The sequence below is a fragment of the Melozone crissalis genome, unplaced genomic scaffold (genome assembly GCF_028551555.1).
Source record: "Melozone crissalis strain CALT ecotype California unplaced genomic scaffold, PUWL_Pcris_2 ptg000057l_1, whole genome shotgun sequence".
In the NCBI taxonomy this organism is placed as follows: Eukaryota; Metazoa; Chordata; class Aves; order Passeriformes; family Passerellidae; genus Melozone; species Melozone crissalis.
The window spans coordinates 7,174,080-7,193,622 of NW_026535835.1; the positions used below are offsets into that span (position 1 = coordinate 7,174,080).

The 19,543-nt window shown below is 42.6% G+C and overlaps 1 protein-coding gene, 1 long non-coding RNA gene and 1 other non-coding gene across 3 annotated transcripts; all 3 read right to left on the reverse strand.

Annotated features, from left to right (window-relative positions):
- Positions 1 to 3: 3 nt before the first annotated feature.
- Positions 4 to 1,208, reverse strand: LOC128944283 (uncharacterized). Its single transcript, XR_008483785.1, has 3 exons — positions 1,074 to 1,208; positions 469 to 492; positions 4 to 42 (listed from the first exon to the last, which is right to left on the reverse strand). It is a non-coding gene; the product is annotated as an uncharacterized LOC128944283 (long non-coding RNA).
- On the reverse strand, positions 154 to 227 carry LOC128944321 (small nucleolar RNA SNORD49). Its single transcript, XR_008483796.1, has one exon. It is a non-coding gene; the product is annotated as a small nucleolar RNA SNORD49 (small nucleolar RNA).
- A 612-nt stretch (positions 1,209 to 1,820) lies between the features above and the next one.
- Positions 1,821 to 19,067, reverse strand: NCBP3 (nuclear cap binding subunit 3). Its single transcript, XM_054287476.1, has 13 exons — positions 18,904 to 19,067; positions 17,279 to 17,344; positions 16,429 to 16,534; positions 15,429 to 15,554; positions 13,383 to 13,511; positions 11,099 to 11,172; positions 10,115 to 10,223; positions 9,221 to 9,320; positions 8,830 to 8,936; positions 7,539 to 7,824; positions 6,632 to 6,789; positions 5,316 to 5,480; positions 1,821 to 4,818 (listed from the first exon to the last, which is right to left on the reverse strand). Exons 1-13 carry the CDS (start codon positions 19,054 to 19,056, stop codon positions 4,583 to 4,585), a joined length of 1,815 nt encoding a protein of 604 aa, XP_054143451.1. The 5' UTR covers positions 19,057 to 19,067; the 3' UTR covers positions 1,821 to 4,582.
- Positions 19,068 to 19,543: the final 476 nt, after the last annotated feature.

Consider the following 19,543-nt stretch of genomic DNA (forward strand, 5'->3'; position numbering starts at 1 on the left):
CAGCTGCTCCTGCTGTGTCACACTCAGGTGGAAGGCCCAGCTCTGCAGAGAAGTGGGACAGAAGGACAAGGTGAGACGTTTCCAAGGACAGCAAAGCTGCCTGCTGGCTCTAGAGGGTGAATGTGGAGGTTTGAGCTCCTGTGTGTAGCTGCATTTCAGACCAGAACCAGGGTATCGTCAGTTCTCGCATCTGACGGCACTTCCTATTCAGGGTTATCATCATCAACAGCCGTTCATTAACTCCTCTAATTAATCACCTAAAACACCAGCTTTCATCTCAAACAGTTGTACAGTCTCCCCCGTGTCATGAAGCATTAACTCTTAATATGTGCATACACAAAATCAGTTTTATTTAGTTGTTATTTAACTTAAGATGTAATTTTTACAGATTATTTTGACTTGTAAAGGTCTGGAACCCCTTTTAACAACTTTGCCCACTTTAATGTAAAAAGAAAAAACTGAACTTACTCTTTACTTCACGACATCTTTCTGCTGTGGGAATAAAAGCAGAAGTGTTACTACAATGCTTTTCAGCAGTATAAAATAAGTTTATGCAGGGAAAAACAAGAACAAAACCAGACCCTCACGATCAACTCTGCTTGTGTTTCCACCCGTGCTTACGTTGATATGTATCACTGAAATATTTATATCAGACAACTATTAGTACTCAAATAATTCTCTAAACTAATTCTTAATGAGGAAATTCTCTGTAAGTAATTCTTGACGTGGAAATTTAGAATTATGTAAACTTAAAGTAGAATAAGAATGCAGTTCACAAGACTGTATTTACCAACAGGGCAATTTTCAAACTGAAATCGCAAACACCCCAATGCTCTGGGTGCAATTTTAAATGACACAGAAAGGGTCCATTATATTAAAAATTTTTAAAAAGGGCTTTAATTGCTGATTTTTATGGCTGCAGCGCCACAAAAACCCATGGACAGCGCTGGATGCCGAGCACTCCCCGCAGAGCAGCGATTCCTGCAGGGCCCTCACGGAGCCCCGGGCAGGGCCGTGCCAGCAGCGCTCCCCACACACACAGCTCCAACCCGGCCGAACCCTTCCCGACTTACCGGGGAGGCGTTTCCGCGGTCCCGGCGGGGTCCGGGCGCTGCCGGCGGGGTCGCGGTGCCGCTGCGGCCTCCATGGTAGCCTGAGGGACAAGGACCATGACGGCGGTGAGGGCCATGAGCCGCCACGCGCCGCGAGGCCGCGCCCCCCCCCGCCCTTCCAATGGTGCGGCCCGGCCCGCGCGGCCCAGGCAGGCCCGGCGGCCGCTACCACTGCCGAGCTGGGGGAGCGAGCGCTTCAGCTCGCTCAGCTGTACGAGCGTTTCACTCGGTACGCCGGGCCTGCGCCTTCCCGCTGCCCGCCCTGTAGGCCCCGAGCCCAGCCCTGAGCCCGGCCCAGCCAAACCTGCTCTCACCTGAACAGCCCCAAAGGCACGGGACGAAAGGGCGCGAATCCTTTCGGCGGCCGCTTATAAAGCCTTGGGCCGTACCACCCCCGAGCGGGGGCGGGCTGTGCCACTGCTCCGCAGGCGGGGGGAGGTGAGGCTCCCATTTCCTCCCGTGAGGGAACGGGGCGGGCGGAGCCGCGTGGTTCGCTCAAACCCCGACCCCAAAACCCCAAAAAAACCCAAAACAGGTTTAGGCACCTCCTCAGGGCACGGACAGGTGACAGCCTCGGGGAGGGACGCTCATGTGGCCGGGCACAGCCCCAGGGAGCATCGCCCTGCCTGGTTCTGCCTTTTCCAGGAACGCTGGAGAGGTCGGAGCGATTTCAGGCCACTTTTGTTTAGAACAGAACAGCTGGTTTTAAATAAAAGTTCCATTCTTTTCTCATTGTGTCATCTTGAACTGAAAATAGGAGCGTTTTGGTGTCCTTTTCCCTCTGTTAAGTGCATCAGCCATCGTTTTAAAAACAAACATAAAGCCAGCTTTGCTTTAAAATTTCACCCTTAACACCACGTGTTCAGCCTGAGGAACTATTTATCAAAAATCCAAATTTTCCAAACAGCAAAAACTTCCCTACAAGAAGGACTAGTGTGGTGCTATAACAAATCACCTAAAATTCAGATCCTCCAGCAAGAGCCAAAGCCAACATTCTCCTTTTTTGCCACTTTCAACATAAACCCATTTTAGTGAAATACACAGGTCCCATCTCTCTTATCAAACATCAATTTCTGCATCAAATTCTTGTAGGTGATGATAGCTGAGAGGTGAGTGAAGAATCACATTAGCTAAGGATTGAACAGCTGAACACAAAGAGAAAGGAACAAAATTCTCTCTGCATCTCTTGATCAAATAGATGTAAGTTAAAACGTTGAGGAAAAAGCATTGAGTTAAAATTCAGAGTCCATTTTTATACCAAATCCCTGGCTCAGGTAACTAAGGAAGCCCAAAGCTGGAAAGAATTCCTGATACCAGCACTTTCCAAGGCTTCTCTGTGCATGATAAAAAAGCAAAACCAGGCACACTCAATTACAAAACCCTCTCTAAACAATAAACTTCATTTTTTCTTGCAGCTAAGCTCCTGTGGGCTCACTATCACACATACCCCCCCCAAAACCATAAAAGCACAGTCCTGACCTGGATGGGGGAATTTTTAAGGCATATTTCTGACAACCTGGAAGGCAGAAGCAGAGTTAAGGGTCACAGGCCTGTACTTGATTCACAAATCTTTTCGATCAGCTAGAGATCCTCTAATCCCATCAATTTATCCTTCACCAGGTTTAAATTAGGAATATTGACATGGAAACACCACACAAGAGCTCCCAATAATCCAGCTTTGGTGCATGAGGTGTTGATTCATTTCAGGAAAAAGAAAGGTCCCAAATGGATTCAAAGCAGTGACACAACACAAAGGTTTGCTGGCAAAAACACCAGTGAAATAAATTTTATCAGGATTGGAGAGATGGGAGTGATTCTCTGGGAAAGCTTGGGGAGAGGGTATCAGTGAAAGCACACGTTTAAAATGAGTTCTTACAGTGATCAGACATTGCAGGCGTTTCTCTCAACAGCACTTTTATGAGACATTTATATATTCAATAATTAAATATAAAACCAAGGATGAGTGTCACAAAACAAGGAAAGAGTAAGGCTTGAAGCCTGGTCAGCCCCCAGATTGCCCCTGCAGTCACTGTGCCTGCCATTTGACCTTTCATTCGACATGCTGCTATCCTCACACATCATAAAGCACAAGAAAAGTTCATTTTGCAGATTCCTTGCTGAAATCTCCAACCTACTTCAACTTAGTACAAAAACAGGAGGGGCAAAAAAATAAAAAGTGAAAAAGTTGCTTGTTAAAAAGCAGAAATGGGAAGAAAAGGTCACAGATATTTTGGACTGACAGAACCAAGGAACAGGGACAATGCAAACAGATTTCAGACTATTAAAATGGTTTTGCTACCTGTTGTTTACCTGAATGTGATGTGCTGCATTATTCCTCACTCAGAATTACTGACAATATGAAAATAAAAATAAAAAACAGCAGCTGCACACTGATCAAACCCTTGTCCTACCCAGGGAGGGGTGAAAATGTGCAGGTAAAAAAGCTGAATGGAACAAGTCACCCATGTCCACATCCACGTGTAATATACAGGAAGAACATCCAAAATATTGACAGGAGACAGTGATCCTAAAGTTTTCCTTTTCTCTTTCACTTCTACATAGATAGAACAGCACAGAGGAGAACACCACTAGAGCTTTCACTGTGGCCAATGGGAAGATTCTCACAAATATAAAAATGCTTTCCTGTCGGATGGATTGCTTCAGGACATAATCCAGGTGGAATGACAGGAATATAATCTCTCCTCATGGAATAACAGCAAAAAAAAAACCAAACAAACAACCCCCAAACCCTCAGGGGTTTACACAATTGTCAAACATCCAACTTTGCAGTCCTGAACATCTCAATCTCTGCTACAGCAGAATGTGGCATCACCAAAATGAATGAGCAGGATTCCTTGGATTCTGGTGGTGCCACTGGGATACCTACAGGGGATTTAACTGTGATAAAATGTGTAACTTGGATTTACATTCAGTGTGATAATCAATCCCTTCATGCTTTATCCTTGCTGGCTGCCCACCCAGGAAGCTTTATTGTTATTACTTCAGGAGGAAAGGAAAGGTGCTGGTAAGAGCCAGAAGGGCAAGGCAATGATCTGGATCATGAAATAAATGCGCTGTTCTTTGGATGAGGTGTGTAAAACATTTTGTTAAAAGCCTCCATGATGAAAACATCAAGAACAGAAAAGGTCTCCTTAAAAACACAGAGCATTTCTGCCTCATCTTTTAAGTTCAAAGCTTGGGGAAGAAAATGTTTTGCTACAATTCACTACAGGTTTGCTGTCACAACCAGAGATGACAATGCCCTGCAGAGCACAGGGCCAGCCACAGACTCCAGACAAATGTCTTTGCTTTAGGTTTCAAGTGGTTTATGCCTCTCTTGTTTGTAGAAAAGGATCAAAAACACTTCTGGAACCTTCACTGCAGAGTCTTTGCCAGTGTCCAGCTCCTGGGCAAAGGGGATCCTGCCAGGCTGCAGAGGCAGCACCTGCAGGGTCAGGCTGTGAACCCAGTCATGATTCAGAGTCTGAGCCAGAGCTGCTTTCCCGGCTGATCTCGATTTGTAGGGAGGGTAAATGATCCAAGCGACTCTTTTTTTGCCTGGACTGTTCTTTTTCCTTGATGAGAGCACCCCAAACCCTCTGCAGCTCAGAGTCATCTTCCTCTGGAGATGCCACAGAGTTTTCAGCTTTCTCTGGAGTCTTTTCCTGTGTCTTCGGAGCAGACCCCAATCTGGTCCATAAATTACCTAAGCAGATGAAAAACAAACATTTTATAAAAAACCAAAACAGACAGGACTGAGAGGAAAAAGTCAAGGAACCAATTCTTAAACTCACAGCAACTCTTCAGACCCTTCCTACTCCTCCCACCTCAATATTTGGCATGGAACTGATTATGCTTTGAAGAGTAATTGAAATTAAGCTGCAGGAGGCTCAGGGCAGCCTTGATTAATGTTCCCCATTTGCAGAGGATGTTTAATTCACACCTCCAGGGCCCCTGCATTCCTGACACTTGTTTTGGTGCCCACAGTTTGAAAACAGATCTTCAGCCCACCTCCATAAAAATCCTGCTCCCAAACCCCCCAGCTCCTCCCTACATGGATTTAGATTTCAAAGCTCTGAACAAACATTTGCTAATTTATCCTGAATTTCATTCAACTACACCCCTCATGACTTTCTGCTGGGACTTCCCTTGGACTCCAAAACAAAAGGAAGTGCAGCAGAACATTTTCTGCACACAACTAACCTGATTTCTTCTCTCTGGTGTCAGAGTAGAGGCCTTTCACATCTTGTTTGGGGATTCCCAGCCTGCTGTGCACATCTGAGATTGGTTCTCGACGAGGAGCACAGGCACTGCTTGGAGCTTTGATTTCTGGAGAGTGTGGCCTTTTTCCCAGTCTCTGCCTCACATCTGGGGATATTTTCAGTGATCAAAATAACAAAAAAAAAAAAAAAAATCCTGTGGCATTTATTCTACCTCTGCCAGCTCAGTTTATGCTCATCCATTATTGAAACTAGACAGATTCTCTGTTTTTACCTTTTCTTTAGCCTGTTCATTTAAGTCTTTCACACTCAGACTTCCTGGAAATTTCTGCAGTATAATTAAGTCAGATTTCATTTCAGTTTTGGCAATAAATTTGACATTTCATGTTTTCAAGCTGTGCTCTGTCCAAAAGATAAAAATCTAAGTTATCCCATGGCCCCTGCTGCTTTCCTGTGGTACCAGCAGAGTGTGTAAATATCCAGCAGGAGGGAAAATTCCATGGAAACTGGTCTGCCTTCAACAATTCTTTTCAGGTAACAGATACCTTGATTTAAAATTCTACCACTGCTTGGTATTTGGCAGAATAAAATTAAAAGAATACTAAAGATATTGATACTTAACCCTTGATGTGAATTTTGTATTCTGAAGTTTGCCTGGCTTAGCTGGATGTTCCCAATCTTACAGGGGGTCCAGACAAAAATATGAAGGCAAAGAGAATTTTGGGACCATGTGTCAACTTGTCAGAGGCCCAAAATAGGCAGAAAGGGTAAAATATACAAACATTATTTTGACATTTCATTGATACAAAAAGGTATTTTTCACTTATCAGTCAGATAATATTACGTATCTCAGAAGCAGATGAAATTATACACATTTCAGTGTAAGAAATAAGTTATTTAAGATCAGAAATAAATCCTGCCAAATGCAAAACTGCCCATATTCATGTAATGCACATTTTTAATGTGTATTGATGTGTATTTTTAAGTGTAGTCAGTGTTTCACATTTGATTTTGGGCAGGACCTTCCCTGTGTGCTGTTTCTCAGCTGCAGAGAATCTCTGCCTCAAGGAGGGAACAAAGTGGGGAGAGATTGGCACAGGCAAAGAAAATGGATGGAAATTAACATCACTAAAAAAGCTTTCACTAAAGTGTATTTGATTCTTTCCCCAAAGCAATTCCCACCTCAATTTCTGAGTGAGGACAAACTGTGTGAATGCAGAGTTTATCTGCAGTGGAGCACAGGTGTGAAATAAATATATTTTAGAGACAATCCTGCCCAGCAATGAGTGATAAAATCACCTGATTTGACAGTGCTGTTTGGCAGCCGTGGCCCAGAGTTATTCTGACGTTTCTCTTCCAACAGGAGCCTCACATCTGCAACTTTCTCCAAGGATCCTTTGCTGCCAATCCTGTTTTTGATGTTGCTGGTGGCTATGCTATCTGCTCGCATGGAATTCCTGAAAAAAATCATAGGTTTGATGTCCTCTAAATAAAATTCAATCTTATGTTCTAAAGTCTTCTTATGTGGAAAATTACATCACAAAAATAATAATATCAGGATTTCTCTGCTGAGAAAAAGTAGTAAAAACAATGCTTAGAAGCTGTTCAAGCCAGAATCCTAAATATAACAGTAATTCCATGAATACCTCAGTATCCATTTCAAGGCAGCCTCAAAAATGTTGACATTATAATGAGTATAACCACCCTAATGAAGGAGTGGTAATATTTATTTGAATTTATATGGATGTTATTTTATTCATCTACAACATATACAACTTTGGTTGGTAAGCCCATAATGAACATAAATTCCTTTTTGCCACCAACAGTTGAGGGTTATTTTTTTTTCCTCAGATAAAGAGCAAGAGGCAAAGAGATAACAGAGAGAGGAGTTATTTTTCCCTGTTAATCAGGGTTGTTTGCATAAATTTCACTTGATTCTACTTCAAGTGATAAGTAATGATAGATCTGCAGAAAAAGCTGTATTAAAAAAAGTTAATTCTAATGAAAGCCTAGTTTATGTATTTCTTGTTAGAAAATCTACACAAAATAATATAATATATAAAATAATAGATTATAATTAGTATATTTTATTATTTTATATAATATATAAAAATATATATTTTGCTACCTCAGTCTTCGGCAGCTCTGTCACTAAAACCACACAATCCCTCTTCACCGCTGCTTTTAAAGACTAAGAAACTTTTACCTGATATTTTTCAGCTGTGACTCCACCTCATCTGCATACATGGTCATCTTCATGCTTTTTTTGGGCGAGGGGGTGGAGATCATTTTCAGCTCCAGGTCATAATCCATCTCGTCCGAGTCGGAGGCGCTGGCGCTGGATCTCCGGGCGGCGCCGCGCTCCCGCGCCTGCCTGAAGGCCTGCAGCTCATCCCGGTACTCCACCACCACCCTGTCATCCTCATCCATGTCCTGATCCTCCTCCTCCTCCTCTTCCTCCTCTATGGGCTCCTCAGGAACGTTCACCAAGCCTGCAGTGAAACGAACTCGTTCTGATCGACTGAATTTGATACAACCAAACCTAAAGGAAAATCACCTCACTAATTAATGATCTCCTATAAGTGAGTCTGTAGCTTTTAGATCTCTCTTCTTAAAGAGAGAGAATATTTTGCAGAGTATTTTAACTGGAACCAATAAATGGCATAAAACTGCTACAGGACAAAATGTGTTCATTGCTCAGAGGCCTGGCCAAGCACAAAGCTGGACAGAGTAATTAAAGCACAACTGACTCCTGTAGAAGGTGCAATTCTTCCTTCCTGAGCTAAGCACAATTCCCAGGATCTTACAGGGCTTAATGTGCCAGCTGCTGGCTCTGCAAAAATCTCTTCAAGTCCTGCAAGCTGCAGTGCCAAAAAGAACACAGGTGTAATTATGATGAATTCATCACAGACACTGATTTAAATAGAAACAATTTCAATTTAGTCATCAGCAGCACTCAGACATCTCTTCAGACAGCACTACATGACCAACAAGGAAAATCTTCCATGAGATTTGTCACATCCATAGCTGTATTTTTAACAGGCCAATCACATTGCACTTGTCTCATGTCAGATTTTTACACCCATTATTTTTCTACCTTAGGTAGCAGATGAAGGTATTCCAGCCTAATTAATAGAATTTTCTCATCTCTATGTTCTACATTTAGAGATTGGGAGAATTGACTTTGCAAGTGTGACAAATTGCCAAGAAGGCTGAAGATGTCATTCATCCCTTCTTTTGGCCTTTGATGCCACAGTCCCCATGCCCTAAATTTTATAAAAGAAAAATGTCACATAAAAGGCAGCAGCTATTTTGGGAAGCAATGAGCAGAATGAAGTTTCCACCTCAGGAATTTCCTGTAAACTCTTAAAATAGGATTCAAATTTATTTTTTTAAGATTTCCACAGATCCCATGGGATTGCTGAGGCACTGCTGCAGATCCTGGCCAGCCCTCCTTGTCCCAGTGTCCCCCAGGGCTGTCCCAGTGCCCCCAGTACCTGAGTGCCGATGTTTGTAGGGGGGAGTCAGGCCCACATCGTCCCCAATCAGAGTCCTCTTCTTGATCACATCCCTGTGGATCCTCCTGGAATGATACCTCCTCTTCCTGAAAGCAGAGAGAGGCTGACATGCCTGCCACAGGAATTATGGCTCATTCACGACCCCTAAATCCTGCAATTATCACCCACTTTAACAGCAGACGTGTTTATGTCAGAGCTGCTCTGAACAGAAACTTCATTTTCATGAGAAAAGTCTCTCCTTATAATTGCAAAAACATTATTTACCTTGAAGCATCTACATAAACTCAATAGAAAATCCACAAATTAAAACAGTTTTAGATTAGCTTGTCCAATTACCTGCAGTGTTCCAATTCCTCTGTCCAATACTCACCAAGAATTGCTAAGAATTCCTTTCATGCCTCCATAATTTGGATTGCCATATTTCATGTAATACTGGCTTCTCCTCGCAGCTCCCAGCTCCTTTTTGTCATCTGCAAAAAACATGAATTATAGCAATTTTTCCCTCTTAGAGCATAACTTACAGCACAGCATAAAAATAAACAACCATCCAAAGACAGAGAGTGGGACTGAGTGTGCCTTAAAATCAGAATTACTTCACCCTCCAACATGAAGGATTCAATTTTGCTTACACTCTGGAATTTCTCCTAGCACCACAGCTTTATTTGTGTCTAGAAACTTAATTCCAGGGAGACTGGGTTTGTAGAGATCAGCTTAACAGGGCATTACAGCCCCCTGCCACTGCTGCAGTTTCCACTCACCTTCCTCATCATCTTTCTTTTCTTATTGAATGTGCCACTTCCTGCATGGTCCAGAAATTATATGGATATTAATTTTATTGTATTAATATAGATATTAATAAATAAAATTAATATTTAGCAATAATTCTTACTAGTCCCTCATTGGCATCTCCAGTTGTATCCATATTTATAAAATGTGGAATTTACTTCTGGAAAAAGGCATCATTCCTATTCCATGGGATTGGGAAGAATGCCCTGTGCTCAAAATACAATTCCCAGGTACAATAATTTTCATACAACTTGAACTGATATAATTGACACAAGAAATGTAGATTTGTGGCAAAATTTTAACACCTAACAATTAGCAAAAAAAATCACACTTTTACAAGAAGTGTAATTTTTGAGGTGTTTATAAGAAGTGTTATTTTATAAGGAGTGTTATAAAGAAGAAGCAGGCACTTTGAGGCGTTAATTAGCCAACAAATAAAAGTACACAAGCAGTGAATTCAGGGTGCTTGGTCATTTACCTTTAGTAGCAAATCTCATGAACAGCTTGTTTCCTTTAGCCAGTTTATTGGCAGGGCGAAGGTCATTACGCAGGAGGGAATCCTCTTCTACCTGGGAGAGGGCATCCAACTTTGGGGGCAAAAAAGGGATTTTGGACTCAAAAATCAAATTTTTGTTGAACAAAAATGGGTTGCTTACAGAGAAGCAGTCAAGTGATAATGAAGAAAGTCGCTTTTCAAATGATGTTCAAATGAGCTCTGCTTTATTTTCTTGACAAGCTGATGTTAATTTTTAATGTAAATTGCTCTGAAAATTTAAAATATTTCCTTCTTTTGTTCCATAACATTAACTCAGGCTATTAAATCCAGTAATTGTCAAATAACTCTATATTACAGACTGAAATGAAGAAAATAAATAGCAAAACTTGGGCACTGAAAAGAATGATTTTTTTCCCCCTGTTTCATATCTAAATTATTTTATTAACAGGTTCTCATGCCCTCACACAATGACTAAAAACCTTTCTTTTTCATTTATAGCTGCTTTATAGAAACTCAATTCACACAGCCATGATGTAGGGGTGTTCACTGAGCCATTGCTACAGGAAACCCTAATCACACCTATTATACACTCAGGCAGTGAGGATTAAATTGCTGCCAGGCCATCACTGTGTGTGCTGATTCCCACAGATCCATGGGCAGCCTAAATCCCATTGGGCTCTAAGCACTTTCCCTGCTGAAAGGTCACTGCCTTCCATTATTGTTCTCTCACTGCCTCCTCTCAGCAGAAAAGAGAAGCCAGGCTCACTCTTCAACTCCCCAAAATCTATTTTCACAAAGCCCTTTCCACTGGGATTATCATCACCTGCACTCCCTCTCACTCCCCACCTAATTTATTTTGATAATTAAATTGTGAATTGCAAATAGAAACCTAAAATGCTGTGAAAACTTCACCCCAGCCAGAGCAGAACTTCCAGAGCAGAGTTTCCACTTCCCCTCTGTACTGACCTCCACATCACTGGGATTGTCATCCTCAACCTCTCCTTCTTCTGTCTCATCATCAGAGCTTTCCTCCTGTTTTTCTAAGGAAAATAATTGGGGAAAAAAAACAAAACAAAACCAAGCTCCATTTTAGTGTGTCAGCCTCATTTGATTTATGATTACCTACATTGTCTGAAATCAGCCTGAAGGTGTTTTCCTTCCTCCTGAGCAGCCTAGGGAATAATCAAAGCAATGAATGCCTATGGAAAAGTAGAGCACAGTGAAATTCAGAGCCCTGTGCCTGCAGCAGCACATGTGCATCATTAATTTAATTCTTTGAAAGCAAATGAAACTGCACTGCCTGTCAGGATTTAGTGTGTTCAAAATCAGAGATCAGCAAGGCCAAGGCACTAAAGGCACATAAAAGCCTTTCCTTCCATCTCCTTTTCAAATGCCTGCAAATATCCAATAGTAACAATTAATCAAAAGCTTAAGAGAGAGAGTAGTAAAAAGGAAAAAAACCTAACCTTAGTGACTTAATTTTGCTGTGAAATAACTAAAAAATAAGAGCATGCTTCCAGAACTGTTAAAATTGTGAGTTACTTTGATTCCTCAGTTCTTTTTAGCTCAGTGTAAGACAATTCATGGTGTTTTTTTTTTCCAAAGCCCCCAAGAAATAAAATATTGCACAAAAGTAATGACTGGGGACAGCTATGAAGTGTGATGTGCCACTATCATTTGCAAAGATCTCAAAGTATTTCATAGGCCTAAGATTAAAAAATTCTCCCTCTTATATTTCAGAGTTCCTTATCTTAAATCTCTTCCAATGGACTTAAAAACTTAAAATAGAGAGTGGCAGCTGTCCAAAAGATCCTGAAAATATTCCTGAGTGAAAACAATAAAGCACAATTAACTAAACTGAAACCAAAGAGAGAATTTAAGTAAACAAATTAGCCAAATTTAAACCAAAATAATTAGGTTCCAGCAGGGAGAGTACTCAGGCATTTTTCTCCCTCACAAATTAGAAGTTTCTCACAGCACAGACCAATCTTTTGCTCCCCTAAGTGTCTAAACAGCCCTGAAATTCCTATCTAAAAAAAGGAATGTAACCAAGCCAGATGACTCCAGGGTATCTGTATAGATCTCACACCTTAAGATGTAACTGAACACTCTGTACTTTCTCTAATATCCCACTTTTCCAGAGGAACAGGAGTAATTCACATGACAGTTCTTATTTTCAGATGAGGTGCAATGATAATATAATTAGAGCAGGGTTAAATATATGTGTTTATGTTCCATTTAAGCAATGTCTCTAATCTCCAAAAATTTCCTAACAAGTCTTACTTGAAGCTTTACCAACATTTGGCCAAAATTAAAGTCATGTGGATGGCTGAGGAGCCCCTGCTTTGTGGGGAAAAGGAGCAGGAAAAGGGAGTGAATTTGAAGAATCCATAAGTTTAACGAAGCCTTAAACACCAAATTTCCCAGAAAGGCTTTTGGGAGAACTGCAGATACTTAACAGAGAGATTGGCTATTTGCATTTAAGTCATATACAGCATTTTAAAGCAAAATCTATGGAAAAGTTAATAAATATAACAGTTTTTTGCTCTGTATCTTGTGATAGAGCACCTCCAACCACAGCACTCACAGCAGCCTAAGAGCAAAACTCTCCTCAGGCAGCAAAATTCTGATTTTAAACTTCCCCACATAAAAGGAAAATAAATTTACAACCCAGGCAGTGAGGTACCAGACTGATCACGACACTGACATGTACTTTTGCTGCTCTGCTCTTTTATAACCAACCTTTTAATAACTTCTTTCTTAAAAGGATAGCAGCCAAATTTAGAGCTGGTACACACCCTGCTGAAGTGATGCACTGTCACGCTGCTGTGAGGGATCCACTTGAAGGATGGTGGTGCATCAAAAAGGGAATTAGCTGTGGCATTTCAAAAATAGGCCACTTTCTCACACCTGCTTTTTGCCCACTTTGCCTGCCTTTGTAGCACATCACCCAGAGCTATTTCTGTGCCCAGGGCCCACTATAAATACCAGCTCTCAGTGGCAGCCTCATCTAACACGTTTAGTATCGACTGAATTACTGATTTTGGTCTAGCTCCAACCCACCTTTTAAGAAGCAGCTTCTTCAAAAGGTTTCCAAGATGAAAGCCTTTTTTAAAGTGGCAGAATACATTTACCTGCAACTATATGATAGAAGCTCCTTCAGTAATTTAGGTTATGCAATACCCCAGCACAAGTTTAAAGTTTCATTGATTTAATGAGATGATGGCTTTATTTGCATATCTCAATCTACCTTTCTTGTTTTTTTCAGCTGTCTTCTCCTTGTTGTTTTCTCTGCTCTTTGTTTTCTCCTGATCAGGCAGGGAACTCATATTTATCAGAGCCCGTGTTGCTGTCACTTCATCAAGCCAGACCACATTACCTGGGACAAACAGAAACACAAAACGCAAATGCAGTTGGTGTCATCAAGCAGTCACATCTCCCCTGCCCTGCTGGAAGGAAATCAATGAAAAAAAAAATCAGAAATGACAGAAAAAGCCATCAGATCTCTTGCAGGGAAGGTCATATTTTTTACACACCTGATAAGCTGAAGGACACACAATTTTCAGTTTGTTACAAACCACTGAAATGCACAACAACAAATTTGAGAGGCTTCCTGAAACCAGCAAATCAGGGCACTGGATGGGGGTCAGTGGGTCCTTGTGTTCCCAAACAAATGTGATTAAGGGAGCAGCAGGGGGCAGGAATGAAGCCTGGATCTCTTTCCCCTTTGGCAATTGACAGAACCTTGGACTTTACTGCAGAATTCTGTTAATCTTTTCCAAAAAGCAGGAAAATAGGGGAAAATAGGAGACTGCTCCAGCACTTTGTACAGATTATAGAGTACACAGGTTCACAGTATCATTCAGGATGTGCCTTAAGCATCAGCAGATGGTACTAAAATATAACTTATTAGGCCAATTAAAAGCATTTCATAGATGTTGAAATTGAAAGAGCTAAAACTGCTTAGAAACAGGATTTGAACAAAAGCTTTCTGCATTTGGTACAAATACAGCAACAAATGTCTCTGTTCTGCTGTTAAGCAGAGTGGATTCAGATATTAAGATTGTACAAAATAAGAGAATCTCTCTTAAATTACTCAAACAGACAAGAATTACAAGGTGAAGAACACCCAAGTATTAACTTCAATGATTGGTTAATAAATCTACTATTTTTTTCACTCTGCCTTAACTTCCCATCTCCAAATTTCCAAAACCTTCATCATTTCAGATTCATCAGTTTGAAACACAGGACACTAAATCCACCTTTGCACACCTTAAGATGTAATTCAGTTGGGAACACTGAAGTTTTTGCCATGATGCAAATCTATGCTGAAAAAAAAAAAAAGCTTTTTCTTGATATTTCCACCAAGTGTAGCTGACATGGTAACTCACACACAGCATGAAAATTCACCATTAAAAAAGATGTGCAATAACCATAACTGGGTATTGTTACAACCCTGAAGCCTTAATTTTCACATGAATTTACTCATGCAGCATTTATAAAACAGATAATCTTAGATTGTCTCAGACAGAGTTAAGCTGTGCATTTCCAAGCTCATGCATCAGCATGAGGTCCATCCAGCAGCTCTGTACTGTAATTATCCACCCAGGGCTCATTGGGTTTCACATTTTCTATCAGCTTGTGCCAGTACTTCAAGCTGTCATATACAGTGACTTCAAGGTCACCATCTATTTTGTCTTGCACTGGAGCAGAATTTCTTCAGGGTCACTCCAGAGAATGAAGGTATTGATTCTCAGCTCTTAGCCATGCTTGTCAGGAAGTTTCCAGCTATTTGGAAAGCCTGTACTGGCTCCTATTTCTTTTTCTATTATTTCAGGCACAAGGTTTGTAGCATGACAGTTTCACAGTATTCCAGTTCCATTTTCTGTAGCAAAAAAATCTCTTCTACAGGCTTCAGTGTCAGTGAGGAAAGCACAACTCTCCACCACCTTTGATCTCACTCCCCAAAACAGCCCTCACCATGTGTACCCACATTCCTTTTCCAATCTATGGAAATCACACCCAGCTGCCACCTCCTTCCACCCACCCATTTCTCCTGGAGCAGGCACTACACAAATATGGCAACAAATCTCCTCCTCCTCCTCCCAAAACCATCCCAACCTGCCCAACTGCACAGCTCAATCACCCTCTCTCAGATATATTATTTATGTCAAGGTGAAGATAATAATTTTAGACTTTTTTATAATTTTAGACATTTTTCTTTTTCCCCTTAGAGATACAGCTGTGACCAGGTTTAAATAAAAGAGTAAGAATTACAAATACTCTGTTTGCTTACATGAGGTGTCATCCAGCCACTCAATATGAGCAGGGGGATACTCTTTGAAATAGGCAAAGATGTCCTGGGTGCTCATCTCATCCACTCCACAAACGTAAATGGTGTCCAGTCTTACTTTAGGAATTGCTACAAAGAGGAAAAGACACAAAACCGGTACTTATTGCAAGCTTTCAGATTAGTGCCATATCAGTTTATAAAGCAAATACTTTAAATAAACTAAAGAGGAACTAATTGAAGTGAAGCATGATATAGACCATAACTTATTCTTCCACAATGCAAAATTTTCAATAAATTAAGAATTAAAAGAGGTTTCAAGCACTGGCAGATACAGAGATTGCACAGCAACCAAACAGCTTGAAAAACATTTTTTCCCTCTTTGAACACTGCCAAAGTGCTATCATTAAATACTAAAGAGCCAGAACAAAACAAGGCCCTGCACAAAGCACTTCCACTTGCATCACCTGATGGGGAGCTGTTCCAGGCCACAGCTTAGCAGGTCCTAGCTGCCAGCTGGAAAAAAAGCCTTGAGAACCAACTGGGTGCCAAAAGCACCAATCTGTTGTGCACACACCTCCTGGCTTCTGTTCCAGCTTGCCATCAGTGCAGCTTCAGTGTGTGTACAGCAGAGTCTGAGCTCCCTGTGCACAGGACACCGAGTCCTCCACGTGTACCCACACACAGTTCCAGGCTTTGTACAAAGCATTTAAAGATTCTTAAAGAAGGTGAATCTTGGGCATTTAGCAGTAGTAAATAAGGCACACAAAAAATGTTTCCTTTTCCTGGGGTTGGTAAAACAAGGAGTGAAGTGGCAAGCGTCAAATAGGTTAAAAAATAATAACGTGCAAACAAGGAGGTGGAAGAACCCCAAAGTGATTCCTTACAGCAGTAATGGGGCAAAACCTCTGGGAATGTAGGAAATATTGCAGGATAAATCAAGTCAAGGCACTGTGAGGATGTAACTGAAGGGATCTTTGCTCCTGAGTGCTGGATGAACTCGTACCTTTCTTCATCACGTCCCGGTCCAGGGCCACGTTCCTCTGGGCCAGATTCACCTCAGCCCGAAAATGGAAACGTTTGGCTCTTTGCTCCTTCTTCTCTATTGCTTCCTGCAAAATGCAAACCAATGCACTCAAACAGGAGCCAGGAGCACACTCAACAAACTGCACTGAGGATACCTAAAACCTACCACACAGCAATTTATATTAATAATTCTGTTAATTCTAGAGAGACCTGTAGGTTTCAGAATGTGGAAGTAATTCACAAAAATATTTCTGTGTCACAGAACAGTTTTTGTGTGGATCCAGCAATGGGAATCAGGATGCATGAAAAACAAAGTGGCTTGGACAACACAGACTCCATCATGGAACAGGAGCATTATAGTCCTTAGTAATAAATATTAGTCCTTACTAACAAATATTAAATACCCCCCCCCCCTTCTAAAAGAAGCCTTTTTACCACAGGTAAAATTAATCTTTGAAGATGATATAATTTTTCCCCTATTTTTTTAATATATGCAAAAGTGTGAATTTGTTTCTCTGAGCATGAATTTAACACTGGAGAGCTGGCTCCAGACTGGCAACTCAGGCTCCTCTTGTGTAGCTCATGGGCAACAGCCTGCCTGGAACTTGTGCAATTTTGGGAATGGGCTGAGAAGCTCCTTGTTCTCCAGATTTTATTAGGTAGCACTATAGATTTTTGAATCTTTGGAATATGCAGTGATTCATGCCAGCTGCATCACCTGAACACCAGGCTAATCCTTTGTATATGTTGGGAAAGAAAAAAATGAAATAGTTCCACCTCTCCAGTGGCAAAAATGACAAAATGTTGAAGAGCCACAGCACAAAAATTACCTTGGAGGTTACATCTATGCCAGTGATGAAACTTCCAGCTTTGTTTTCGTATCTCCTACTGGTGTCCTGAAACAAAGCAAAATGGTCATGAAATTTCAATGAGCGCTGAAAGCAACACATTTGTTACACTGAAAAAAACACCTGATCATTCTTACAAGAAATAGATCCTCTTTTCACTTTCACCCCCATCTCATGTCAGTGAAACTGAAAGCACTGAACTGAACCAAACTTCCCTCACTGTAAGGATTCTTTCCTTTGACAGAATTTAGTTTCTATGTCAGCTGCTGCCAAGCTTTTACTCTCTCAGTAATACAGGAAAAGTCATCAAACATCTTTCCCAAATAAGACTTCTGAAATTTTGGGTTTGGGTAAAATTTCTTTGTAAAACATGAGCAGATTTAACAGTGATACCTGACTACTCAAATGTCAGTTTACAGCTTTTAATCTCAGAAAGTGAGAACACGAAGCCACATCCACAATTCAACAATTAACTTTTTATTCCTTATTTATTCATTATTCATTCCTTATTTAGACATTATTTCAACCCCAAATTCCAACTCTCAAGGTGAAACACTTTTGTTTTGATTATGAGAGAGGGTAAAAATGGAGAATGAGAGGGGAAAAATTTACAAGTTTGCTCTCTATCAGTCAGGACTGCTGAATTTAGAGAGGGACTAAACCCCAGAGCCCCTGGACCAATGACCCAATTCTGTGCCCTCCATTGTTGGCATCTGTAAAATGGCACCTCTTCATTCTGACACTCTCAGCTGTCAGAAGTTTGGAGCTGGAAGAACATCTCCTCCTTTCCTTAGGACTAAACGTGTTCTTTACACTTGTGCTGCAATAATTCCTTTGGCTAAAGGACCATTTCTAGAAGTAGGTTAGTCTCAGTTTAGAAAGACCGAAGAACACACACACAATCCAACTGCTTTTCTTAGTAACAGCACCAAAGTTTCTCTGATGCTGCCAAATGGCCAGAGTTACTAGAAAAGGAAAAGCAAAATAAACATGGTTTTTCAAGCTGAAACCCCACAGTGTCTGAGGTTGACTCAGGGAGCAGAAGGAAGTGCAGCACGATGCTGTCTCTCAGGCCACATGTTGTGCAAAAGCACAAGCACACGTTGGTAGATCAGCTAATTAAAGATTAGCTTCCTAAACAATTTTCACCCAAGTTTTGAGAGCAAAAGATTAGTTAGGATTTAAGAACTCTCACCCATTTTTAGTTGGTAAACTAAAACTTGTACAGAAACAATCAGGGAGAGTGAAAAAGGGCAGAAAAACATGGGGAAGGAAGGTCTCAAAGCCTGCTCGTCAGAGCCCACAGTCCCTGCTCTGGTCAGTCCCTGAATTCCCTGCTCCAGTAACTTATTCCCGGCATCAAACACCCCCTGTACACCCTCCCTGCCACCCACACCCCAATGCTGCACCCCAAATTCTCATCTCCGCCGCTTCCTTTATTCCATTCCTCCCCAAGTACATCCCGCTCGCTCCCCCCGAGTCCCCTCACACCCCCGCTCCCACACCCCCGCTTTTCCCAATAATCCCCCCAAAAGCCCCCACAGAGCGCCCAGACACCCCCAATCGCCGGACCCAGCCCCTCCGAGCCCCCCACCGCCGGCCCTCACCGGGATGAGCTCCCGCAGCGAGCGCCTCACAGGGATGGTCTCCAGCTCTCCCTCTTCCACCTCCATGGGCTCGGGCTCGGCGCCGCGCGGCTCCGCCGTGGTCGTGCTCGCCTCCGCCTTCACCGAGATCCGCAGGCCCCGCACGGCCGCCATGGCTCCGCCAGGCCCGCCCAGCGCGGCCAGCGAGACGAGCGCGGGGCGGCACAGAGCGGCGGGGCGGCTCCGAGCGCCGAGAGCGGCCGGGAGCGCCGGGCGGGCGGAGCGCGGCGGCCCCGAGCGCCGCCCGCAGCACGGCCCAGCGCGGCCCGCCCGGGGCTCCCCCCGAGACCGAGCGGACCCTGCGAGCCCGCGGAACCCCCGAGCCCAGTGCACTCCCTAAGCCCGACGCACCCGGAGCCCAACGCGAAACCAACGCGCCCCGAGAGCCACCGCACCCCGAGAGCCAGCGCACCCCGAGAGCCACCGCACCCCGAGAGCCAGCGGACCCCGAGAGCCAGCGGACCCCGAGCCCGATGCACCCCCGGAGCCAAACACAATGCGAGCCCAGCGCACCCCCGGCCCGGCACATCCCGGCCCGCACGGAGCCGGTTCAGGGCCCAGGGGTTCAGGACAGAGCGCGGCCCCGCCGTGTCCCCACTTA

Coding starts and splice junctions, on each gene's coding strand:
- NCBP3 (XM_054287476.1), bottom strand. CDS start 19,056: ATGGCGGCCGTGCGGGGCCTGCGGATCTCGGTGAAGGCGGAGGCGAGC. Junction 5,481..6,631: donor AAACAGCACTGTCAAATCAG/GTGATTTTATCA, acceptor AAATATCCCCAG/ATGTGAGGCAGAGACTGGGA. Junction 4,819..5,315: donor CACCAGAGAGAAGAAATCAG/GTTAGTTGTGTG, acceptor TCATCTGCTTAG/GTAATTTATGGACCAGATTG.